Source organism: Dermacentor andersoni, chromosome 7, assembly GCF_023375885.2.
Source record: "Dermacentor andersoni chromosome 7, qqDerAnde1_hic_scaffold, whole genome shotgun sequence".
Lineage (NCBI taxonomy): Eukaryota > Metazoa > Arthropoda > Arachnida > Ixodida > Ixodidae > Dermacentor > Dermacentor andersoni.
In genome coordinates, this window is record NC_092820.1 from 100,629,368 (window position 1) to 100,656,733 (window position 27,366).

At 44.9% G+C, this 27,366-nt stretch overlaps 1 protein-coding gene across 2 annotated transcripts in view; it reads left to right on the forward strand.

The window, feature by feature from the left end:
- The first annotated feature begins 4,219 nt into the window (after nt 1-4,219).
- Nucleotides 4,220-27,366, forward strand: part of LOC126534031 (uncharacterized) — a 43,579-nt gene continuing 20,432 nt past the window's right edge. Inside the window, exons 1-6 of one of the 2 annotated variants that reach the window (XM_055072589.2) lie at nt 4,220-4,442; nt 7,775-7,866; nt 8,760-8,820; nt 11,552-11,658; nt 18,210-18,273; nt 24,775-24,885. In XM_055072589.2, the coding sequence (XP_054928564.1) occupies nt 4,367-4,442; nt 7,775-7,866; nt 8,760-8,820; nt 11,552-11,658; nt 18,210-18,273; nt 24,775-24,885 (511 nt within the window). In that variant the 5' untranslated portion in view covers nt 4,220-4,366. The remainder of the gene's footprint in view (nt 4,443-7,774; nt 7,867-8,759; nt 8,821-11,551; nt 11,659-18,209; nt 18,274-24,774; nt 24,886-27,366) is intronic. The other variant, XM_050181242.3, reaches the window with a different exon arrangement.

Below are 27,366 nucleotides of genomic sequence, written 5' to 3' on the forward strand. Positions count from 1 at the left end.
GTGTTGCCTTAGAAACGAGCTGTTTCTAAGGCTCAGGCGTGCGTCGCTTGCTCAGGCGCACATTTCGTTGCCGCGCCGAACGCTGCGTTGTTCGACGCTCACCGCGTCCAATGCGGGGCGCGTAGTCGCTGCGCCGTAGCCTATTGTCGTACACCCCTTGGCGGGTCGACGGGAACGCTGTCGCGTTCCACTCTTGAAGGCGAACGCATGAGTTGTTTCTTCGTCTAGCCGAACCAAATATAGCCAAGCAACAGCAGTTCACCAGGCTAAACAGTGGTTCAACAACTAAAATAAAGGCTAGTATGCTTCGCATCCTGTGGGCTTAACCTTAGCTAAGCCACAGCCATTTTTTATATAGTAGTTTTCTTCACTTAAGTCGTAACTGGGACCCGCCGTGGTTGCTCAGTGGCTATGGTGTTGGACTGCTGAGCACGAGGTCGCGGGATCAAATCCCGGCCACGGCGGCTGCATTTCGATGGGGGTGAAATGCGAAATCACCCGTGTACTTAGATTTAGGTGCACGTTAAAGAACCCCAGGTGGTCGAAATTTCCGGAGTCCTCCACTATGGCGTGCCTCATATTCAGAAAGTGGTTTTGGCACGTAAAACCCCATAATTTAATTTCTTTAAGTCGTAACTGGGGCATATAAGCAAGTTCATCAGCAGCAGCAGCAGCAGCCTGTTTTAAGTCCACTGCAGGACGAAGGCCTCTCCCTGCGATCTCCAATTAACCTTGTGCTGCGCCAACCGATTCCAACTAGCACCCGCGAATTTCCTCATTTCATCGCTCCACCTAGTCTTCTGTCGTGCTCGATTGCGTTTCCCTTTCTTGGTACCCATTCTGTAACCCTAATCGTCCAACGCAACGTTCTTAGGCATACTTCAGTCTCACAGCTCCCTACGCGAGCCCACTGGCCGACGTGGCCGCAGCGGCTGTCACTGGAACTACCGGCACTGCAGTCGCGTCTTTCGTCACGCGCCGCGCGTCGTCTGCTGCTGCCGCGATGCGTCGTTTGCCCCACCTAACCTATACCGCTTGCTCGTTAGTGAACGTGGTTTAGCTGCCCGCTCAAATTTTTATGCCTAGGTAAATGCAAAAAACTATATATTTCCCTGTGCGGACCTCGAAATGCACGTGTGGCTGGCGTATCGAGGCTGTAGCTGTACGGCGCAAATGAGCGGCCGGGTGCGACGATTCGGCTTTCCAACCAACTTGTCCTAGTCAGAAGCATCACACTGCTCAGTGCTTTTTTCTCGCAGCGTATTCATACCGTGTGTAATGAAGACGAGTGTCTGTATATAATCCGCGGCGGTAATAAAAACGTACCGCACGCAGCTGGGGATTGTAGGGTGCACCAAATGCTACTTCACTGCTGGTAAGCTAACTCTCGTTATTTTAGTGCATAAACGTTCTTTGGCGAGTGCTCTTGCAAAATCTGTCACAGGAAAAGTGTAATGCCTTGTGTCGGCACAAAAATACGTAATTTTCGAAGTTAAGACGTACATATTTCATCGTTAAAGCAGTGCAAATGTAGATGATTGGTATCTGTATAAGCTATAAACGATAAACAAATGAAATTCCTATCTGGAAACTGAATGTTCTCGGTGAATTTCTCCACACGCTATCTTTTCCGTGTCTAATAAACATAATTTGTGCATGCCTTTTTACATCTCCTTCACGCATATAATGATATGTACGTTCAGTGTGATCGGCAGGAAGTGGCAAGAACCGATTCGACAAATGAACATTCATAAGTCAAAGATTATTTTCTTTTATTTCTTTTATTTACTTGAGCAACCCTTTTTCAAAGTAATCTTGCATTTTGTATTGGTGGGTCACGTGCACGTCCTCTGCAAACGGTCGTTTTATATCGTTCTTTTTTTTTTGTCAAGAGAATACGCATGATCACATAAAACTTTATTAGTCGATGTCAATGATTACAAACCTTCACGTCCAAATGCACGGCCAGATGGTTTCTCCAGCCTCACTGGGGTGTTCCAGAATAAATCGCCGAAAGCAGGATTCACTATAGTGTGAAGAATTAATGTTTCATTCTGTACGCGTTCAATAACGGTGAATATGTCAGGATTGTCTTGAACGACCTCGTATCACTGAGAATAAAGATACTTGTAGGGGTGCAGAATCACGTACATTTGAAGCTACATGCATTTTCCTTCATCATATTGCCCATACTTATGTTTCTGTAATCGCTTAAGGGTTGTGCTCGGAGGCTTGTTCGAACAAAGTTGCCTCTACAGCAAGACAATGTTCAGAAGCTTCTGCAAGTACTGCACTACACTGTTTGTGCTGTACATATGATCTTGTATGTCGCTGTTCTACTTTGGCTTGATGTTATGCACACCCAGCTGGCGTGCTTAACTGTCAAGCCGTCTGCTTCTGAGGATGATTTCAATTATGCTTTTGAAGGTAGTATAGCCACTCGAAATAGCATTTTGTGGATTTTGTTGTAGCTTTTCATGCAGTAAATTAGGTGCGATACTCTTCTCGGACAACACTTTCCATAACTCAAAAAGATTCCAAATACGAGTATGCTTCATGTAAAACGATTCACATATCGCTGCTGCATGGCGTTATCTTCAATAAATTAAAGCTTTCAGAGTAAAGAAGGCAAAATCACGGTCGTGAGCTTGTTGATCACAGTCAATAGCGCATATTTCTAAGGCAAGCACTACAACATCCAAGTACAATTGTTTTGCCACCTGCATGAAGTGCATCCCTGCAAGCTTCCACCGAAGTGCTTGCCAACACTCGAGCTACTTCTGTTGGTGATTTTTGCTTTTGCCTCACATTTATTGGCTTCTAGATGTGTTCGCGAAGACCGGGAATAATTAAGTCGTGGAATCGCGCCGTGAACAAGCCTCCATGTTTCCAACGTTGGAGTCAATTATATATTTGTTCTCAACAATTAAAATTATGATCGCCGTCCAAAACATGACATTTACACTCGTCGGACTTATCTGTGGGGCATTCTTTCTTTCGGCGCAGCATGTGTTTCCATATAAAAAACTCTCTGCCGTGGTACGTAGCGGTACGATAAAAATAGTGACCACCAGCATCACGTTGCATCTGGCCGCTGGAGCAGCCGTGGGAAAAGCAGAACTGCATAGGAAACTTCTTCCTATGGTGAGACGCCGAAACGCTTCAGCGCAAAATTTTTCACCGGAAGAAACTGCCGGCACATCACACGTCGCGAACAACATGACCACAGTAGCGACAGACAAAGCAGCACCACCGAAATGAAAACGGTAATAAAAGCAGAAGCGAAACCAGAAAAAGTAGAAGTGGCGAAAGACGCGATCGCAGCGCCACTAGTTCGTGTGACCACCACTTCGGTCACCTACCGAGCGGAGTTCTTTATTCTATGGCGGAGCTGTGAAAATGAAGTATGTCTAAGAAAGGTGTGTCGACAATGGGTCGAACGCTTACCTAACCGGCGCATTACATGACCTGCCCAGCTCCATTTTTTTTCTCTTGATGTCAATTGTAAAATCCTTTATACCCGTTTGCTCTCCGATCCAAACCGCTCTCTTTCTGGGCCAGTAATATTTGTCTCAGCCAACTGACGCTTCCACCGGGAGGAGGGTGCAACCTGTCACAGATCATGATCTTTCATCAGAGTGAACGTGAACATAAAAGACAAAGCGTGCACGGAGTATCAAAAACAGATCTCACAGGCTATGATTTTGCTTCTTTCATGCGGCGGAAGCTGTGGGGATACCATAAAAATGTTATAGTCAGTACGTTTTGGGCGCATCCTTTGTAAGGTAAAAAAAAAAAAGAAAAAAAGTAGAACAAGCTCATAAAGATTTTTATGGGCGTATCAAATAGGTGGTATCAGCAGTCTCTAAATAAATGACCCGGCTACAATACCCTTTGTTAAGAAATACTGGTCTCAGAGGTTATGCTTTTGCTGACTGCATGCAGCAGTAGCGCTTGCAAAGATTCAGATAAACGCCATGGACGTCATGTTTTGAACACCACCTATAAAAATTCAATAAACATTCAAAAGTAAACTTAATGTCCAAGCAAATCCAATACATCACGGTCATAAAAATATTATGGTTTTCAAATTTTGTTTGAGCATGCATAACAATTGAGTTCCAATTTTGTTACTCAAAGGTAGTCATATTACGGCGCCCTCTGGACCGTCTGCAGTTTTCTGTGATCGATGCAAAAAGCCAGGCTTCGAACTGCACAAGAACCCAAGCAAGCGGCCAAGCCAATGGCCAAGCGGTGTATTTAAACGAACATAACGACCCACTCGCGCAGGCTCGCGCTAGAACACGGGCTGCACGAGCGCATTTTGTCTTGTGGTAACATCCCAGCGCCCAAAGCCGCCGGCGAAATGAGCGAGCCTCTGCGAACAGCAGCCTCGGACATCCGGAGCTTCACCTCGCATCACAAGACCATGTCGACGACAGGTGAGCGCCTGCGCTATCCCAGACGTTGACTCTGCATTTGCGAGTTAATTTAAGCGCAGAATGCGCTGTGGGGAGAAGTACAGCGTGCTGCACTCCCACAACAGTGTTAATGACCGCTCCAAAGTTGCGTCACGCCAGCCTAATTAAAGTGTTGTCGTTCTACGAAATGTGCCAGTTCGGCCTTAATATGTGCGAAGTCTGTAGTCTTTTGGTGCGTGCACGCCTGATTTCGAGCGGAATTCAAGCGCTTGCACTAAACCCACTTCTGCGTGCTCTCATAAAAAAAAATGTTTGACGCGACAGTGTGTTGTGCCTGTTGCGCTTGAACGTTAAATGTTTCATGAACGGAATTAGTAGCGCGGTAGCATGGAATCAGTAACAATCACATGACTTCTGCACACATTAAATGCCGCGACTAAGGGTAAGCGACTACCCATCTGGGGCGTGTAATACGTATGAAGGCGGAGCAGCCTGTAGTTTCAACCGCTCTCTCGACCGTGGCAAACAACTGTGTTCTACTTAGAACGACATAAAATTTGAGAAGGCAAATTTCGCGTGATGTACGACAACCGCTGTCGCATCGCTGGAGTTTCGTCTCTCGAGATTCGTTGCGACGTTTGTGTGCCATGAGCTTCATCGAGCCAGCGATAAAGTAGCTCACCCAAGCATCCGTGCGTGCCCAAAACCCCACGGCCTGTTTGCCTTCTTTTGTTCTCCTTTTGCGTGTTGTATACCTTTTTGTTCTATTGTACGCCCGGTGGAGTGCGTCCCCTAACTTCTGGGTGCGCTATTTCTAAAACTGCCCAGTGTTCCATTGGCGGAGTGAGATATACATTGAATTGTTGCCGCTTGAGTGTGAGCAAGAGCTCTTTGAAGTTGAGTACAGTGGCAGCGGTACAGCTTGGACAGCATTGTTTTCCTGTCCTGGCTGTATTTGTCTTGTTCTTAAGGTCTGCGGTTTCTTTCAAGTGTCACTTGCAAGTGCAGTGCCTACAAATGCTGCACACCTTTTGAGACGCCATGCTGACTACAGGCTGTTTAACACCTTCTGTGTGCTGCCATCTACAAAATCATGACTAAGCACCGGTGTAAGATTAGGCTCGTCTGTGGCATCGCTGCAAAATGCAAAGTACTGCTAAAAAGCTGAGCTCCTCACTGGGCCTGCAGCGGCCTCAGCTGAGGCCTGCAGCAAGAAATTTATTAAAAAACGCTCCTCTGTTCAATGGCTCTTGAGTAGACCCAGGGGGCACCCTGGTTAACAAGTGTTGGCTCTGGAATCGCTTGGTAGTAGTGCTGTCATTTAAATTCCGTAGTCCAGCAAAGCAATGCTTGCGAATAAAGCATCTTTACTCCATTTTGCATGTAGCAGGCGATGCTATGGATGCTATAGGGTCAGTTTTTAGATTGCTCGCTTTTGTGACTAAAAATATTTTCTACATGTGCAGACGTAGGCAAATTCACTCGGCTTTAGTTTTTCTTGCTCACCCTCGGGATGCTATTCATGTCCTCACCACAAAAAATTTGGGCACCCTTCCTGCCTTCGCGTTGAAAAGGCTACCATCCTTCTCTTACCTTAGGTTTGCTACAGTTTCAAATTAACCGCTTGCCCGTACCGTGAGCTGGAATTACAAATATGATTGCATGCCGTGATGTTCCAATTATCAAAACATGCCGCATTGCTTTGCTTATAGAATGGCATTGACTAAACCTAAAGATTAAGCTATCCACATTGCTTGTTAAGCTGACCACCGCAGCTGCCGACTTTTTTCGTCTTGTTACTAGCAGAAAATGCATTTTTTGTCATGGGAGTCGGAGTAAAACAAGACGCAGCCTGATATTTCTGAAATGGATATGGCGAGTTGCCTATTTTAATTCTTGACTGCATGCATGCGCCTTCCATGAAGTCCTTGTGGCACCTTTGGATAGTCGTGTTTCATCACCAGGTGCACTGGCGAACAAATGTGTAGCAAAGCAAGGATTGCGCAGAGATTCCTAGTAGTGTGGATATATTCTGCAAGGACACTCTTGAAAACGTAGTGCATCTAAACACACTTGTCGCCTGTGATGCGACCATGCTGTTCAGCATTGATAAGAATATGCTAACTACGGGGGACGTCCCGAAGGTATGTTTTGTGATTTTTTTTTTTTTGAAAGAAAAGATGGTGCACTAGGTGAAGCAATCGCCATAAGAATCCACACTTGTTGCTGGTTCGACAGAAGCGTCAGCGGTGGAAGAATGACTCATGTACAGAGAGCCAAAAAAGGAGTAGTAGCAGACCAGTGTGCCTGCGGTTATTCCAGTACAAATCGTGATGGCAGACATGTACTGACAACGTGGTCACCAATGGAAGTGCGTGTGGTTATCCGGCATGGTGTTCCCTGCATTGAAAGCCGCGCTCTCGGGACGTCGCTTCCAAAGCAATGCTGAGGTGGAGCAGGTTGTGCGACAGTTCCTTGCATCGCTGGGCACAGTTCTACCACAGTGGTCTTTTCAGACTGATTGCATGCTACGACAAATGTCTCGGTGTTAGTGGCGACTATGTGCAAAAATAGTGCAAGGTGTATAGTTCATGATGCCATGGTGTATTTTTTTTTTGGCAATAAAGCTTATGTGGAAAATAAATGACGACACTTCTTTTAATAACATCCCTCATACTAGATATATACAGTAGTACTTGCTGTCTAAGGTGTGATAGATTATTAAAGCACTGTTTTCTCTGACACGACTGACGGAAGAGGAATAGTGTCGAGGCTTCAATGCCAAGTGCAGTCAATGCCAGAAAAGCCTCAAACCAAGTATTTTTCCTTCTCTAACCAGAACAAGAAAAGGTGAATTCCAAGGTTTTTATTTCGGATAGGATAAAAGAGTGCCAAACTCTGGTAATCGGTAAAAAAAAACATATGTCGGAGTGACTCTAAAGCCGCTGCCACTGTTCCCACTTTCATTTCTGCTTGCAGCTATCGATCACCAGCTAACATCAACATCCATTTATGACTGAGGTCAGTTACAAGTGGGCTTTGACGTGCATCTGAGCTCGAGAGGCTTCTTGCCAGTGCAGTTCAAAACTTCAGACCCCTCACGTGTGCAATGTAAACGACTTCTCTGCAGTTCAGCAACATGAATTGCTTCTTCCTCATTTAGCCTCACATCGTCATCCTCCCTCACCCTCCCCAATTTTCCGAAGCTAATTCTTGAGTCTCCAATCAAGCGTGGAGACTCCCTCATGAGCCTGTGAATTATAAAATTGATTATAGAATGGCTGCTTCCCCATAGGCCTACATGCTAGTGATTGACCAGTCTAATAGCACTCCCTGCCGTTGTCTAATTGCAGAGGTCGACACGGTGCATCCACTTACGAAGTCTCTGCTGAGCCAAGGAAGGCGTCACGTGCTGTCTGACCTAGTGAACAGTTGCTCCGGTGGCGTGAGTATTGTTCTTGCACGCAGCAATGAAACTATTATAGGCACTTGCTTGTGCAGTTACGGCACTCCAGTCTCGCCTGCAGTCGTATCCGTGATGCAGCTTTCGGCCGAATTTTTGCAGAAAACTGACGTGATGGAATGTGCAACAAGATTGCAGTGCAAAGTGATAGGTTGCGCATGAAATTGATAATATATAATCTTTATCTCCTAAACCAGTGGTTACGTGTAAATTCACTTGTCACCACTCGCCGAGCTCATGCACTGTGTAGCTGTATCTCATTGTGCACCTTGCTTCCTATTGACTTTTTTATCACTGAACAGTCTTTTTTTTTTGTGTGTGTTGAGGTTTCTGCACCTGTAAATGCAATATTCTTTTTTTTTGTTGCAAGCGCAGTAGATGCCCTCTAAGGTGAACATTAGGGGCCTTGGAAATCTGTTTTGTCAGGTCATCTTAATAGCCATCTGCATTGTTTACAAGTGGGCAACAAATATTTGTGAGCACAAATGCATGTCCTTTATTTATTCATACAGTTCTAAAGAGTTGGAAGATAGTGTGACTTATAAATTTAGACTTTCACTTATTTCACTCTCCCAATGAAGTTTTATCATGTAGTACATCATAGCATTACACTGCATGTATATTGGATTTTTTTTACAACTGCTGGGCATCTAACTTTGGCAATATTCACTTTCACTTAGCCATAAATCACCATCATCATCATCAATTTGCACTTGTATTTTTGTATGAAGCAGTTTTGAGCATTGTCCGTATGTGAAGTTTGAGACAAGCATGTAGGATTTTTTATGACCACTGACAGCGATTCTAGTGAATACACTAGCACAGTTTGGGGCCATTCCATGCTCATGGCTGTACGGTCGACACCCTTTTTGCAGGCTCCCAGCGAAAAGACGAGCAGTGTGGACCAAAAGGCATTGGCAGCAGACTGCTCCAGCGGTGAGCTCATTGTCTGAGCATTTGTGAATCATGTTTAATACTGTAACAAGAGACTCTTAATCTGTTTAGACTGATAAGGTACCTTTCTTTTTCGATACTCTATTTTGACTAATCTTGCTTGTTGGCGACTATACTTTGTTTCTTAAATAACAAACAATGTTAAAGGGCCCCTCACCAGATGTGGTAATCTAGAGTTGACAAGTGCAGTGCATACAATGCATCCCAGTGATCGGGCCTGCTATGTATTGCTTCCCTATACGCCACGGTTAGAGCTTAAATTTTAAACCAAATGCTGTTTGCTCTTTCCTCGGGAGTGTCGCGCTGCTAGCCCGAGAGTCGACGTATATCGCACCAGTGTGCAGTGCTGTGAACGTCGCTCATGATGACAAGTGACTTCAAAAATTATTCAAGGCAACATCACTTATTTGTTTAATCTGTTGCCTCAATAGACAAATTGAAGTAACGAAACCTGCAAACCGAATGTCTGTTTTCGTTTTACTTCGTACCATAGCAGAGATGTACTTCCATTTCGTCTGTGCTCAGTGGCTATGGTGTTAGGCTGCTGAGCACGAGGTCGCGGGATCGAATCCCGGCCACGGCGGCCGCATTTCGATGGGGGCGAAATGCGAAAACACCCGTGTACTTAGATTTAGGTGCACGTTAAAGAACCCCAGGTGGTCGAAATTTCCGGAGTCCTCCACTACGGCGTGCCTCAATCGGAAAGTGGTTTTGGCACGTAAAACCCCATAATTTAATTTTTTTTTTTTTTTTCCATTTCGTCTGCTTCGTGTCACGTTACGCTATCGCACGCGCAGAGAATGAAACCATTTTCTACCATATTCCAACATCGCGGTTATGCTCCTTCATCCTCTGATGCCTGCCTCATTGCTCATGATTGTGGCACTGATCAGGTGTTAGGTAGAGCGCGCAAAATCGTCCGCTGCACGAAACGAGACAAACGCAACAGCTTGCGTGCTAGACCATTGTCGGAAGTGCGCCACTCGCCAAAAACACGTGCGAGAGAGAGAAGAAATGACGGTGGTGCTCGTGACATATTCGTCACGCAGTCTTCCGACTCCATATGGGAGAACTCGGGGAAGGAATTTCGCTTGCGGAGGCTAGATGGGGAAAATGAAGACAGTGCCTATGTTGGCAGTGATGCTCGCCTTTTGAAATTTTGATCTCTGCCTTTAATTCAAAAATTCTTTCTGTAGAACACTCTTTGAAGGTAGGTAAGAACATCCAGCGTATAACCAAAATTCGAAATCCCATTAAGAAAGCTAAAGAGCCTTCTCTCACTACTCATATTTACGACCGAAAAATTCCATGTCGTATATGAAAGAAGATATCTCTGTCATGTAATTCACTGTTTGTCACCACGTAGCCAGTTCTCTTTGTCCTCTATAGCTTTTCACCGAGCCAAAACAATACTGTTTGTCGTAACCGCAGCGGCTATTGACGCGGTAATGGATGGCGACCTTACGACCCTCTAGGCATGTGTGCAATGCATGCATTGAGACAAAACGAAACTCGTGTTTGTTGCAAACGCCTTGCATGAAACCGTGCTGGCTATCGACATGATCATTTCACGGTCACTACACACTTACGAAGGCACATGGCCAGTGCAGTGTTATAGGCTTGAAGTGTTCTAGCGTGGCCATTTACGATCCAACAGTTGGCACCACACTTGATTCTCGCAGCACTGCAGCCTGATGCCCTGCCCATATTATTTACACTATGCGCTTTGTGATTCTAAGGCAGCCCTTCACAGCATCAAGTCTGCATTACATCACAGAACTTACGAGCAGATGATATTTGACATCGGGGAAGTGCACCACCACGCTCTGGAAAAAGGGCACAACATATTTCAATGGATTCCTGCTCACTGTGGCATCGTCGGCAACAACCTAGCTGACAAGGCTGGCCGGTCTGCTCAGGAAGATACAGACGTGTCCAACACCTTTGGCGAGGTTGGACGCTGCCAGGAAACTTCGCCTACTTGCACGTAAAAAGTCTCAAGCTCCCTGGACTTCAAGTGCCTTCACTTGCCGATTACATAAACTGGACCCCACGCTGTGGCTACAGCTGCCATCTAGCCTTCCCCGCGGTGGAACAACCTTGCTGTGCTGCTTGTGGCTGGGAATGGCTTTCACGAACGCATACTCATATCGTTTGGGAATGGCCGAAAGCCTGATGTGTGACTCCTGTGGGTGCGAGGAAACCATCGAGCACCTATTGTGTACCTGCCCTCGCTACGATGTACAACACGTCTCTCTGCGGGCAACCTTACACCGACTGGGCTCGAGCCCGTTCACAGAGTCAAAGATACTCGGACCGTGGCCGCACCCGTCACTGGCACAAAAAGCGATTCGTGCACTAGTGCAATACTTAAGTGCACCTGCTTGAGAGACTGTTTGTAGTGTCCCTGGGTACAGTGTCCCTCCCACACGCACTCAGTACTTACTCTCTCCATTTTTTTCCTCTTTCTGTTCCCCTTCCCCCATCCCCAGTGTAGGGTAGCCAACCGGGTGCCCTTCTGGTTAACATCCCTGCATTTCCTGTCCTTGCTTTCTCTATGCGCTACCCAGTGACCCGAGTTGGCGGAAACAGTGAGACAATGCGACAAGTTTTCAAAGAATACCGATTGCATTAAAGCGATGCAAACGCGTTGACTGCACCTATCGGGCAACAATTTATGAAATCTGTGTTGAATTTTGTTGTCTTTCTGCAGATGGGACCAAGCTACGTCCTGTAGAAGTTCGCAGCGCCACTGCACGGACATGCCTGAACATCCCAAGTCCCGAGCCGGTTGTGCCCATTCCAGCGGACATTTCTCAGGTGAGGCACCTTGGGGTGTCGTCACCATAGGTCTGTTCAATTTGCCTGTGCCGCGAACTGGTTCTGGCTATGCTGGACTTCAGCATTTGTTTTAGCGGTGCAAGCGTGACACCCTCTGCATGGTGTCGTTCATTCCAAAAACTGCAGGTAAAATTCGAGCCCAGTTCGTGACCTTTCTGTGCAATTGTAAGTGCCAGCGTTGTGCAGCAACGAAGCAGCATACGATTTCTCAGACACCATGACGGCACACACTACAAGAAGTGACTGAGCTGCTAAATGGTACGCTGACAGAGAGAGAGAGAGAGAGAAAGCACTTTATTTGCACCCGTCGGAGCGAATGGGTGATTGGGATGAGACTCGGCTCCCCCTTTCACCGTCTACCTCCCCCTAGACATCAGCCAGAATCGGTTGGCTTCCGGCGGTGGCCTGTGCTTGAAATTCTGCAGTTAATTGGCAGTGACTGCACCCACGTCGACGAGAGAACCCGATATTTGTACTTTGCCCTTGGAACGTATCCTGAGATAAGTGGAAAGAGTGCGTGAACTCGAATTTGGAGCAGTTTCTTACCACCTCTTCACAATATCGAGGTACTGTCCAGTATTCTGCTGCAACTAGACCATTGGTGGTACTGCTCATTTTCGCTGTGGGAGTGCTAACCAAAGCTGCATGGCAGCCGCAAATTTGGTAAAAGTGGGCATTTGCAATACAATCTTGGCACACGCTGGTCAGTGGCAGCAACGAAAGGTGGTACTGTGCAGTGAAGTCGTGAAAAAAAGTGCAGATGAATCATACCAAATACTTGCTGCTTGGCGTGCAGGTCCTTTCTTTTTTTTTTGAGTGCTGGACTAGTCTTTTCTTAATCCTTCCAATAACCCTTCAACTGCCAATCATGAGCTAACTCATCATGACAAAGGTTGCACTACCTTGCAATTCTTGCAACCTAAATAGGTCTTTCCATTTTTTTCAATGAGAGCAGTAAAAGCACTACAGTTGAACTCTCTTACAGTACCAATTTTAACGATGTATTGGATGCATATGACAATGAGCATGCCTGACACTAAGAACTTGTGTGTCTGTGTACTCTATGGCGAACTACAATGCTTCCTTGCTGCATTATTGGCTGTAACAATTTAATCTGGCCAATGGGTGTCTGCACTAAAAAGGAATGCAAACGTCATGGGGCAAAAAACAAAACTCCAACCGTTGTCCTCGTTTTTTTGTCGCGCACCCCACCTGGCACACTCATCGCAACGCCTACGCATTGCCAGCCTCGCGTACCTCTCTCCAGTCTCCCTTCCACCTCTCCAACATTGGTGCAGTCGACTGGTGTATTGGGGGGGTGGAAGGGAGACTGTAGAGGGGCATGCAATCCTGCAATGCCTCTTCTGGGATGTCTTCTTTGGTTGTCTCGGAATAGAGCACATGTACGGCTCGCACAATCACTTGCTGACTGGTGAGCCTCCTATTCGGGGCAGATCTGGTAACAGGCTGACTGTCCTCCCTTTTCTGTTGGAGTGTAGGGAAGCTGAGAGAAAAAAAGCATTCTTTTTTTAGCATACTGACACCATATCCCAATACGCCGGGCAATGTTTCTTAGAGAACAGTTGTTCTGAACAATATCCAGATTTTCTAAATGATATCCATACGCTACACATTATCGGCACAAGAGACTCGTAAAACAGCTTCTCATCGGACTGCTGCTGGGACAGTTGCATATAGTATGGCATGTTCCTCCAGCCCCTTGCATTCAGGGGCTCTGGTGAGGTAGTAGAACCACTAATCTTTCTTTTTATCCCTCCTAATCTCAGCATCACATGGTAGCATACCTTTAATGTTGGTAGCACATCTCATTAGTCATTGTCATCCTTTTGCTACATGTATATGTATTTTGTGCACTTCAGTGACTCATTTTTAGTAGTGGTGTGCGAATATTCGAAACTTCAAATATTCAAATTGAAATACACTTTCACTATTGGAAAAATTCGAACCCCAAAAATTGCTGTTCTTGGTTCTTTAAGTCAGCTTCGCTGCAATTCATTGCTGTAGTACGGCGAAGCGCGCAGAATGTATTGCAGTGAAGCATATCAGAAGCAAGGGGCACTATCACAGTGCCCTGCTGGTGCTTACGGCTACCTGACACTATCGGCTGAAGTACCCACACTATGCTGCCACATAATGCACCTGGACAACGTCAGCCGCCAAGTGGAAAGCTCTGTCTGTTCCTAGTGTGGATAAATCTTTAAAAAATACAGTTCGCAAACTACAAATTTCAAGACCAAGGAACCCAGATATGTCTTCAACAAAGAAAGATTTTGAAGAGGTTCCTTCTATGTTAGCACTGTGGAACGACTTTGATAAGCTCATAAACCAGCAGCTATTTTCACTGCCAGACACAGGTTGGAAGACATGTGCATGATGAAATTTTAAGCCAAAAAGAGGATCCATGTGAGTGGTGGTATGAGCATGGTGCCCACTGTTGGCTCGAATTGCGAAGAGATACCTGCTGCTACCAGAAACTATTGTGTCCAGTGAGCCACTCTTTTTGGCATCTAAAGGAATTAACATGCAGGAAGGTGTCTCCGTTCCCTGAACATGTCGAGCAGCCATCCTTCACAACATTATATAACTACTGTTATGATACTGTCAAGCAAAAGTGTTTCACTAGGGAATTTTGTTAACCAGAAAGCAGAATTTTTCTGTTTGTTATTTGCTGTGCAATAAGCTTTTTTTCTTTCTTGTACATCCGGTCTATGAAAAAAATTGCATTTTTGCAAAACCAATAGTATCTTTATTCAAGAAAATATTCGATTCTATTTCCACTTGGTTTTGATTATTCAAATTCGCTTCGAAATTGAAAAATTTGATACTGGCACACCCCTAACTTTTAGCCCTTTCTATAGCCAGGTTACATCTATGTACCATTTCCAATTCATTTTTATATTGACAACTCATCACCATTCACTTGGCACTATTTGGTAACATCTGGCCCTTGTGCTGATAAATTCCATAACTGTCATCATTTTTGTACTTCCACGAAAAAATTTTGGCCAGTAGCCGTGATGCTTCATGCACTAGCATAACAGGCATGGGTGGTGGTGGAGTTTCAAAACATTGCAAAAAAAAAAAAGCAAGGCAATGAGCTGAGTGCAATCCTATTCATTTAGCAGCATGTGCTCTGCTCGCGGAATGTAATCATGATATAAGTGTGAGGAATATAAGCATAAAAAATAAGCGTGATTACTTGAAAGCGTAAAGCTCATGTCTCTATGCATCTGATCGCTCAAGGTTATTTAAGCATAGAAGCCAAAATTAGGCCTTTGTTACATGGCCTTGAGAAGACTGTATGTGCTAAATAGAAGCTTTTATTACGGTATACATAGTGCAGAAATGTCGGTGTGGATGTTTCCAACAGCCCTGTTTACTGACTGGGCAGACTTTGGACCCATTATGTTGCAGTAACCATTGCAGCCTTGCAATTTTTTTTTACGCCGTGCAATTTGCCAGCATTCATATTTCGGCACACAGAGCAGGTGAAATCATATTTTTAATAGGAAGCTGCATATGTGATAAGTGTATAATGCAAGCAGATCTTGAAGTTTGGTCTTCACAATTAGTTATACTACTGTTTTCTGCCGTGTTATTCACACATTGCAAAAACTGAACTTTAGTGCACTATAATGACACTGGCCTTATTTTCCAATCTATAAGTCCCACCTTTGTATAAGTTGCACACTCCTCAAAATGGCAGTTTTTCCGAAAAATAATGCAAGTCGAACCGGTGTATAAGACTCGCCTGTTCATTTGGTGAGCAATTAAAAAAAAAATGGTGAAGTTTCACTTCGTGAACGCAGGTCACGCGCAATCGTATTGGTGCCATTCCTATAGAATTATGATAGCAATAATATGGACACCCCAGGCGCATTTCTACCGTTGTGGTAGCTGCAATGTTTCATATAAAGTCCAAGGGCGATTGCATTGTCCCTGAATCATTGGGGACAATTACATTGTCAGCGGAATCGAGCACAAGGGAGGAAGGCAGTACGGGAGGGCTGTAGGGGGAGGGAGGGGTGGCAGCTTGTACTCTGGCAGTAACTGCATAGTTTGCGCAGCGGCGCCCTCCGTTTCTTTAAAGTGATCTGCAGATGGGACGGCTACGGAGCCGGTCGACTTGTGGTCGGCCTGCCGCCGCTTGCGTTGCTGCTGTGTCCTTCTCGCACAATGCTCGGCAACTCTATCGCGAGAAGAACCCGGTACCTCCATAGCACGCACACAACCCGTAGTAACTGCCAGAGGAGGTCAACCAAGCACGCTTTGCGTGGCCATAGCATGCAATCTGATTTTGACGGTTGTTTATTCCGAAAAAAAAAAAATAAATAAGAAGAAATAACATACACTGGAAAATATGCTATATTACTCACTTTTTAAAACACCTGGAATATTATTCTTAACCTTTTGGAGCTATTGACCCATGCATTAAAATAAATTTGTATTTTGCCATTTTCTACAATAGAAGCCTGAAGCAGTAGTAGGGGATATTTTATTTTAATTGCCTCCTGAAAAAAAAAAGAAACTGACATGCACAAGAAACAAAATATGTGAAATCAGCATGAGTAATTCAACAAGTCTGCATAATTTCATCAAGATCGGCTGAAAAACATGTAGGTTTCAGAACAAGGCTGCGCCCTTAAATCTCCTATTCCAGTTTTGGCATTTAGAGACAAGTTTGATATCAAGTTACTGCCTTGTGTTTCCTAACCTTACTTGCCAAGTGTCATCCTTTACGTGCAAGAGATGGGGGCGAAATGCGAAAACACCCGTGTACTTGGATTTAGGTGCACATTAAAGAACCCCAGGTGGTCAAAATTTCCGTAGTCCCCCACTACGGCGTGCCTCATAATCAGAAAGTGGTTTTGGCACGTAAAACCCCATAATTTAATTGTTTTTTTTTTACGTGCAAGAGACATGTAGAGTATATACAAGTTTGAGGAGGCATGTTGGCAACCTGGAGTTATTTGTTTCGAATGCCTTAATTGAATAGTGGCTCATTTAAAGATTGTCTCCTTCAGTGCACAGTTGACAGTTGGCCTTACTTGAGGGTGGGGCGAGTATACAGGGGTTACCCTAAAGAGAAGCCAGGAAGTTGCCACACATACTACAGTCAACTTCCGTTATCACCATGACGAGACCGATGAAATTGATAGAATTATTCGGTGGGTCAAATTGAACAACACTCCGCAAGAAATTTAGAGGACGCTTAAGCTTCGCCTTTAAGAGCGGAAAGCGATAACATTAAAAGATCCCCGACCGCTTCTGCAGTGCATGTAACTGCAGCGCATGTAACTAATTTACTGGGAAATGTTGGCAGTAAACGCACGAAGACAAGCTTTCTGGTAGAAACACGGCCTCTTGCACGAGCCGTGATGCAGCCGAGGCGAGCGCCATCTGGAGGTGTTGCAAGGAACCAGGCGCGCTGCTCCGCTGCAAATGGCGGACGCTGGGCCGGTCTATGTGGTAGAAACACTGGAAAAGGGGTGTGTTTGATTTTTCGCTTAACAGAATTATGTTTTCTTGCATATTCAAATTACAATCACACGCTATCATCTTTGTAGGTTGTGTGTAAGTCGTACTTTACGATTTTTCTACGTATTTTAGCTTGGGAATTGCATTAGTTCAGTAACTTCCATGCGCCACATGGAGTGCCTGGATATGCGTGGTTCGAAATTTTTTCTTGCCGAAAGCTTTTTGCCGAAACGACGCTGGACGCCGACGAGATTTTCTGCGACATGAGGCCCTTAATGCTATCGCGTCAATGCTTAAACACACCGCAGGTTCATGGCAGTATTTGCCAGAGTTTAACATGCCCCCATTCAAATGTGTACCCACTTTCTATCTGTACAAAATAGGAAACTAACGTCGTAGAAAATGGCATTAGGGCTCCTAAACAGAGTAGAAATCTAACGCGCACCCGATTTTTTTTTTAGCGCGAGAAAGTGGCAATGGTCTAAATGTTTACAAAGACGGCGCCGAATAAAACAACACACGAAGAAGGGGGACACGAGACGGCATGTAGGCCTACATGTAGACAGCATGGAGACATGCAGACATGGAGACAGCATGTCGACAGCCTACATGCTGTCTCGTGTCCCCCTTCTTCGTGTGTTGTTTTATTCGGGGCCGTCTTTGTAATCATGCTTAACCAACTAGCCCACCAACACATGCTTGGTCTAAATGTGTTGCACGATAGCGGTCACTTTCCTAAAGTCAGCTTCGCCGCAGTACATCGAAGTTGTACGGTAAAGCACACAAACTTCGCGAAGGTGGTTTTGATTTCAGAGTCGATTGCACCGCTCCGGCAATTCTCAGCCCATCTCTTTTCTTGAAAAAAAAAATCAAATGTGCACATTAGCTAAATGCCATGATCATTGTGAGATACTTATCATTTGAAAATCTAATCAACCGGGTTTGAATTACCAGAAGTCTACTGTATTCATATAAAGTTGGTTGGTTATGGCAAATGCTCTTTTCCTGACAGTGTTTTCTGCTGTTTGCAGAGTCCCGAAGAGAAGGCTGGTAACCTCTCCATGGAAGTGATGCACACCAAGCTCGACTGCTCGGGTGAGCCGCAACCTTGTGAATTCTGCATTGGAGCCTCGCCTCTGTTTCAGTTTATTACGTAAAAGCAAGAAGTTAATTGAACGCAGCTTTTCTCACTTGTCCTGGCAGTGACAATGTCCAGTTCACACCTCGACTCGTCGCACGGTCTTGGTGGCTGTGCCATTCTGTCGATCAGCACGAGTCTCTGCTGAATTTTTGGCCATGGGTCTGAATCCCATTGGGGGTGGAATGCTCAAGTACAAAGTTTTGCGTGCCCGTTACAGAACTTGTCGTGGAGTCTTGCTGGCGTTGCACTAACGCCAGCGCATGGTCGCGGCGCCGATTCCCAGTTGCTGGGGCCGCATTTCAATGGGTGCAAGGTTCAAAAACGCTTGTGTACTTAAATTTAGTTGCATGTCAAAGCTTGCATGTCAAAGCTTTATTGACGAGTGTTGCCTACAGGCAACATACCAGAAAATGTTTTTCTTGCTGTGTTTTGGTGTCAAGTCTGATGCTTCTGGCTAAACGTTTTCAGATGGCACTGTACGACAGGCAGCTGGAGTCATTTGCTGGTTTAGAACAGGAGCAAAGGACTAGGGAGACGTTGAGCATGCAACTCACTTTCTTTTCAAAGCACGGTCAAAGGAGACACCGATGCAATGTACTGGCTGCAGTGGTGGTCGCGCATGTGAAGTAATCTAAATGGAAATGAGCTGTCTGTACTCATTTCAAATGAACCGATAGGTGGCTTGGTGTGAGGCCCACTTCCAGTTTCCTGCCTGTTGTTTCCCCTCTATATATATAATATATTTGTTTTCTTTTAGTTGATTTTGCTTATTCTCAATAGGTTTGGCACATTTGAGATGGAAAAAACTCTTGTTTTTGGGGTATGTATGTCTGCCATCATTAAAAGGTGAAAGAAACCCACGTAGTAGACGTTAATCCAGAGTCCCTCACTACGGTGTGCCTTATAATCAGATTGTGGTTTTGGCATGTAGAACTCCAGAATTAAGTTTCTCTTTTGCATTTTGTTCCATGAGCACTGTGCGTGCATGGATGGAAATTATGGTGATGGATTGCTTGATCGCACTTTCCTAGTTTTCCTGTTCAAAGCCTACAAATGTATATGTATTGCACATTGGTGGCTCATGTTGTAATGCTAACATTGCTTTCTTTTGCAGCAAAGCTGTTAGTGCAACTAGGAAAGCTTGAAAGTGTTGAGTGCATGTTGCCCTGTGTCCTGGCAGAAGCGAATTCTGTGCAGAGTTGAAATTTGAAGGAAACAGAGGGCGTGCTCTAGGCGATGTGTGGGCACAGTTTAAAACTTGTGGGTTACTTAGGGGCTGTGGGCATAATGTTTAGATAGTTGCTTTCTCACTTTTTTCTAGCAATATACAAAGCACATTGAATGCCTTTCTGGTGTTCCGAAAGAACCAACTGTGGGATAGTTAAATTTACAAGATCTGGCTTTTGTTTGAGGAAAGTCTTAAGGGCGTGGTTTTATTACAGACTTTCGGGGAAAAAATCGGTCATACAAGTAGAATTCACTTTGAAAGGAACAGCATCTCTTGAAATTGGGTGCAGTCCTGAAGGCCACAGAAGTCTGTGTTTTTCTGCCATTCGTCAAGCACCTCTACATTGCTTTGTCTTTGTGCAAATACTAGCATGATGTCATTCTGCTGCCAAAGTTGCATTCATAGGTTTGGTTCTTGGCCTCAGCGGCAGTGCTGTAGTTGAAGCACAACGCAGGGAGGCCTGTGTTCTTGCTTTTCAGTGCATGTCAAGCAACTCCTTACTTTGCAAGAAATATTTAATTGCGGGGACTTACTGTCCTGAAACTTCAGTGAGCTTACAAGGGAGTCTGGATTAAGTTCTACCATTTGGGGTTGCTTAATGTGCATCCAATGCACAGTACACGAGTGTTCCCGCTTTCTGCCCCTACGGGAATGCTACTCCTCCAGCCGGGATCGAATCCGCAACCTTTTGTTCAGCAGTGCTACCTGATAGCCATTTAGTTGCCATGACGGGCCTCCACTTTAATAGAGCTTTCACTAAGCATTTAAGCGTAGAGAGAACTGATGGCACAAAAATTAAGACGTGGCAGTACTGACAACCAGTCCTAAATGCATATCGACAGTGCCATCTATGTACGGGGTGATCATTTCGAAGTTTTCTGGAATTAAAAAAAAAAATGATTCTCCAGTTGGAGATGATTCTTGTCCTTGAGCTGGATTATTCAGAGGCAAACATTACTTTCACAAATCGAAAAACATATTCAACTAATATGAGAAAAATACCTTATTTGAGAATAATACCTTATTTACTTTATGGCACATATTGATTATTACGAATCGTGGTCGGCAAGCTTGCAAGGAGCATCCACTTGGAATGAATTTCCATTGTGACACCAGTTTGGAGATACATGCCATCACTCTCCATAAAAATGCACTGTTGTTCCACTTACATTTCTTTTTAACAAAACTCTTTTATGCATTGAAGCACAATGTAACTCACTGATACGTTCCAGTTACATACGTTTTCCTGGCGCCAACATTCGCAATTGAGAACACAAAAATGACCCAAGAGAGCTCGGCTCATTTTTTACCGGTTCATACGTTCGCAGAAAACACGATTCTTTGGCACCAATGTTCAGTACGTCACCAAACTTCAGTTGTGTGAATTTTTCCAGCTGCTGCGTCCCATGTAAACAAGAAAATGCGCGAGGCACGTGCAATCGACAACAGTATATAGCTGCCCGCCATGGCGCCTTCACCGCAACACTCGCCTGCCTGTCTCCCGTGAAAATGCCATTGCACACTCTGTTTTTAATTTTGGTACTTGCAAATCTTCTCTGGGGTTGTCGTACACTGCATTCACAGCTACCGCCACCAAACTTGTTGGCGATAAGCATCTTCACCCATCTGTTTTACAGCGCGTGGGGCGTAATGCGATTGGTAGCGTACTGGACGCTTTCAGTAGGCAATAATCCAAACGTGCCGCCATTCCCTGCTGCAGGCGGCGTGATGTGGGTATCGCATTTCGTTTCGGTGGCATTTGGCGTCGCCCACCAGCTCGGGTCTTGGGCTGCCAGAGCACTACCAACTCGAAGCATGTCTGCCACTAAGATCTGCCCGACGCTTCGCATCACGTAAATGTCAATGATAGCTGAGTCTGTTAAATTTGTTTAGTTACTTTGAATGGTACATTTTCCCTGTTAGTATGTTTTTCTCTCGCAGTTTTTTTCCAAAACGTATGAAGGAGGTTATACTGCTTTTGTCCGACACTTTGAGATGTGTCTCGAAACTAGTGGCATCCTGGAGATTCCCTTGACGTGGTAAACTTACCTGCTACCATCTGTAAGTTGGCAAATGTTTCATAATTAATTAGGAAGGTCATTAGTGAATTGTAATTAGTTGAATGCGTGTTTCAATTTATCATTCTAGAAATGTACGCCTCTTCGAATAATCAAGCTTGGGGACAAGAATTGCACTATCTGCCGGAGGCGATCTTTAAAAATTGCAGAAGACTTAAAATATGATCACCCCGCATAGCAGCAATGCACATTAGAAAAAAAAAATCGACAATGTAATTTCCATAGAGTAACCTGTCGGATATGTGGCAGTGAATATCACTGTGGTGGAGCAGTACAGAAGGCACACACTTGCTTGTGAAGCTTTCACATTATCCGTCATGGTGACTCAGTAGCAAATTCTGGTGGCAGGTGGACTGGTGTACCGTGCATTGGGCGCACGTTACAGAACCCCAGGTGGCCAAATTTGATCCAGAGCCCTCCACTATTGCTTCCCTCGTAGCCTTCTGTGCAGTTTCAGGACAATATGCCCCGCAATCTAATTTAAACTTTCACGTCCACTAAAAGTGGATTCATAACAGGTGCCACTGTTCTCTGCAACCTCTCAATGTTATTCACTTATCGGACAACTCTTCACAGCGGCATCTTTCACAATGTTCTGCAGTTCCCTGGTCTTTCAGATCCTGTGTTAAGGTCCTAATTTGCTTCAGAACCTAATATCTGCTTTCCACTAAAGAGGTAACGGAGCAGCAAAGACGAACAGTATATGGATTGCTTAATTTCTAAGCATTTAAGTTTGTTTTTCCTTTTTTTTTTCAATGCAAGTCTGCTATGCATTTTACCTGATCAATAGACAGCATCTCTGCACATTCATGCAGGTTCCGACACGTCAACCGTGTCGCTTCTTTACAACCTATTGGATTCATACTTGCCCCAAGTCTTGTCAAAACTGTGCACAGGCAAACCTCGATATAATGAAGCCGGTAAAATCTGCATTTTTGCTTCATTATATCGACATTCCGTTATATTGAAATTCGATCTTTTACGCAAATAACCAGTCTCGCCGGCGGATTTTTCTTGCTAAGAAGGTGCCGCGAATTTCTCCCAATTACCGAGCAGCTCGAAAAAGCAAATTTCTGTGAATAAGACAAACTAATTTGGTTCAATTTGAAGGTCAGCAACGTAAGATATGTCTTCGTGCAGTGTCCACAATGTCTTCACATCGGCATCGCGCATAGAGAAGCGAGCCACGCTTTCGCATCCACTCCTCCCCCACAGGTAATAGTGGTGCTTGCAGTGGAAAGACGTTATCGTGAAGAGCACCGGCAGCAGGGAGCAAAATCTTCATATGCCTCTTGCTTCAACATGTCTCCAAAGCTTGAGCTTACGCAACCTCCAGCACTAAACGTGCAGGAAGACAGCACGCGTGGTGCCTTGTGATGTTGACACACACACACACACACACACACACACACACTCTTGGCATGCATGGCAGGTTGCCTCTAAAACAGGGCACGCAATGGCATATGTGTCAACCACACTGACAGCCATGCACAGGTAAAGCCATTCTTTTAAGAGACATGTACCAACCTGCCTCCGACTTTTATTCCCCCTCTCCTTTATCCTTGCTTGTGCAAGAAGGGCGGCGCTTGTCAAGCTAACTTCCTTCTCGGCTCTTCTCGCGCGCTTACAGTTGCCAGCCGATTTTCCGGACCTCTCAGGGACCGAAAGATAGTCCATAAAATCGAACAGTCCAAAAAACTTGTTTACCCCCTTCCGAAAAACAAGTTAAAACAAGTGAAATTTATTAGGCTTAGAGTGGCTTAAAAATATCTCTACTAATTCTCTGCCACGTACTATGCTTGAAGGCGATCAGTTGCTTGGATTTGTGCAAGAGTGATGTCATCTTCGTATACAGTTGAGAATAGCGTCGCCGCATTGGCGATCTCAGTTGGCAGAGATTGCCATGAAAATCGAGGAAATGATCCACGTTACTTCACACCACTTGGCTCTTGGGCAAGCACAGGGGGTGGCGCCGAGCACACAAATGCAAAGCCGTGCAAACATGCACAAAGATGCGACGTCATCTCCGAGACACACCTGCTCTGTGGACATAGTGTAGCAACTGAAACATAAAAAAAAGAAGAAAAAACTGATCCCGCATTAAGTGATTATGACAACAGTGCTGACCGAAAAAAGAAGTGCAAAAGAAAAAGTGCCCTCCTCTGGAGCATTCTATCAGCTAAGGAAGAGCAACCATGGCCTCAGAGAGCAGAGGCGGCCGCACATGCTCTATTGAGTGCACGCCTTGCAATCTCTGAGGCTGTAGAGCGGGCCACTGGAAGCCAAGCCAGCGGAAAATCCACCGTGGTGGCCTCCGAATCGGGTTGCGTCGCTCGGAAGGAGCAATTTGGTCCGGAAAATCTAACTCTTGGGCCTAAATTCGTCCCAAGAAAGATTGGTCTCGAAAAGGCATTAGCTCTGTGGGAACGCTGACCGTGCATTTATGAAGTCCGGAATATCCATAAAGCCTGAATTTTTGGCGTCCGAAAAATCTGTCTGCAACTGTAAAGCGTACGTCGCACAAGGTACGATAGGATTTTATCACACTTGCACTTTATACAGAACGTGATGTTGCTTTGCTTTGGCGGTTGTTCTTGGTGATGCGCAATTTGAGAGGTGTGTTTGGAAGCAGCTGCATGCAGTTCTACCATTTGACCATCTGTGCCTGTGGAAGTTTGCATTTGTCTTGGTATTCTTTCGCTGCCGCAGCGAAATTTTGTTATATTGAAATTGGGTATAAACGCACTTCATTCAGTTGACTTTCAAGATTTATGGTGTCTATGGACAAGTTCTAAAAACTTCAATGATTCGTTATATTGAAGTTCATTATATCAAGGTATAAGCATCCCATGATTGCTTATATACACACGTGATATGGAAGCCTTGGATAATTTCCACAAATCTCTTAAAATTTATTTAAATAAGAAGACCCACTTCAGAAAGTTTCACACGCACTCTTGCATCTGTTGTCGTTTATACCTTGATACATCCTCGCGAGCTAATGCACGTGGCATTAATTTTTGCCATGTAGCACCGTTGGAACCTAATACCATTTGATGCATGAAGTGTCATTACCTGTGGCAAGAGTGTTAGTACTGTTCTGTCTTTGCAAAGTCCTGTTGCAGCAATGTCCCGACTCTTTCCTGCAGATGAGCTGTATGTGCTATCGGACGAATCGTCTCTGGCTGTGACAGATGATGCTCAGGAGGACAGCTTGCTGTCATCCCTCGCTGCGCCTGGCATGGATCATCTCGTCGAAGGTGCGACTTTACATTCTTGGCCTCGGCTCGGTTTTGTGCTTGGTTTCGCATCATTCATTGACCTGACATTATGCTCCTGTTGCCAAGCACAGTTAGTCAAAAGAGTAGCTTCCTGTACAAAGCGACCTGTGTTCTTGTATGAGGGTTATAGTAACTTTTGTTCCGTTCAAATTGAGATTTTTTTTTTGTTCAATGCTTAAGACATAGTTGCTGTGGACTCTCGACAAGGTGCATGTCATGCTTGCCTACCTTGCGCACGGCCAAGACTGGCATGGAGACAGACAGCTCATTGCAGAGATGTGCATACAACTTTTGTGTAGTCTGTCTGTTGGCAAACATGTGCGTGCAGAGCAAGCATTCCAGTGCAAGGATGGGTGGGCATGTAGACTTCAGAAGGAATTGAGCTCGGCCTAGTTGGTATTTAGGGCGTGACATCTTATCGCACAGAAATACGGAGACAGTGAAAGGGACACAAATGGCACGGGTGTTAACTTCCAACCAGTTTATTCGGGGCAAGTACACAGGTGTATACAGTCAAACGCTTTTGTAGTGAAGTTCTTGGGGCCCACGAAACGATTCGTTACACAGGTCACTTTGCTGTAAAGGTTGAACACCGCGCAGCTGACAATACAACAGAGACAATTATTCCTTCGTTATACAGGTCATTTCGTTATAGAGGTGTTCGTTGTAGAGGTGCTCAACTGTATACTACAGTCAACTCCCATTAATTCAACCCTTTAGGAACCGCAAATTTGGGTGGAATTATCCGTAAGATCAAATGAAGGGGGGGGACAGGAATTGGATAGCAAAAATCTCTTAAAAGATCCGGTTATGGAAGCCACGCGTTTCATGTACCTGCAGCACCTAATGTTTGCTGTATCAAAATGGTTTGGCTGAAAACTTTCTAAAAGTGCCTAAAAAATATAATTTATCAGTTCGCAGGACAAAAAAAAAAAAAAATTATTTATGTCGCTTGGAGCAAAAAAAAATTCGATGTTCAAAAGGTGGAACGTCGCTGCGAACTGTTATGAACAATCGGCAACGTGTCAACTAAGCGTTACCGATCCTTCGGAACATTGCGTGGCAGCAGCACGTGGTACAGCATTCTCGCCGATTCAGGCTGCGTGAATAACAACAGCAATGTTTGAGTGGCCATTGCTTCCATAATGGAAGGGCATACTAGACAATCGTTCCAAACCATTGAAATAGGCATAATGCACATCATACGCCACGGACACTTGTGGAAGAATGAGTGCCGCCACCCTGCATCCAATGTTACAGTGGCGCATGCACCATTGGATGTCCCGTGCCGTGCTGTTTACGCTGTAGGCCTGCTTTCTCCCTCTGCCTTGAGTGCAACTGACCTTCGTTGTGGCTTCCGAAATCTGCGTGTGGCGGTCGCTCGCTCGTCGCGAAGGCCCTGTCGTCGTTGCGGTTGGACTGGAGCAGGGTGCATGCTGCAATGTGCCTAAATTGGTGGTGCTTCCATGGTTTATTACTCCATGTGAACCCTCTTCTTACCGTGATTAGGTTCGAAGCTTTCGTTGTAACAGTACAGCAATTTAAAAAATGTTCCTCGTATCTGGAACTAGATTTATTGGGCAGTGTTGGAAGATAGTAAATGTACTGAATTGTAGTTATTAGTCCATCGACAGTTGAATCTGGGATCATTACTAGTGGGTTCGACTGTAGTATATATTAACGCGGTCCCACTGTATTTGACCTGCCGTGGTATCGTAGTGGCTATGGGTCTGGACTGCTGAGCTCAAGGTCGCAGGTTTGGTCCCGGCTGCAGCAGCTGCATTTCTATGCGGGCGCAATACAAAAGCGCCTATTTACTTAAATTTAGGGGCATGCTAAAGAACCTCGGGTGGATAAAATTAATCCATTGTCCTCCAATATGGTGTGCCTCATAACCATATTGTGCTTTTTGTTACATAAAATACCAGAATTTAAGTTTTTGGATCGTAATGTTCGTAACAGCACAACACAAGATGCAGACAAAAAGGAAGATAAAAAAACAATGTGGCGCAGGCTCTGAACTGATATTTTATTGAAGAGATGTCTAACAAATATAAAGGTACCAGTTTAAAAACCATGACATGCGTGGGACATGGATACATCAAGGCAATTGTGATGAACTGATGCATTGTCAAAAGTGACAAAGGTAACCCAGTTCTTTGTCATGAGCAGCAATTGACTGTTCGCTGATACATGCCTTGTCCCTAATCTTTACATTGTAAGCCTCGGCGATTTCTCTTGTCAATTGGCTTGCATGCTTATAAATGACCTTAACGTTTTTTTTAAAATAGGGGCTGCAACTGCACGACTTGCATTGATCTGGGAGACGAAGTGGTGCAACCAGTTCAAGAGATAGCTCATGCTCCCTAAGTTGAACATTCGCACAGTGCTTCGTTTGTCCCACATACTCTCTACCACAAGATAATGGAATGGCATACACAACCTACTTAACATAGGTGA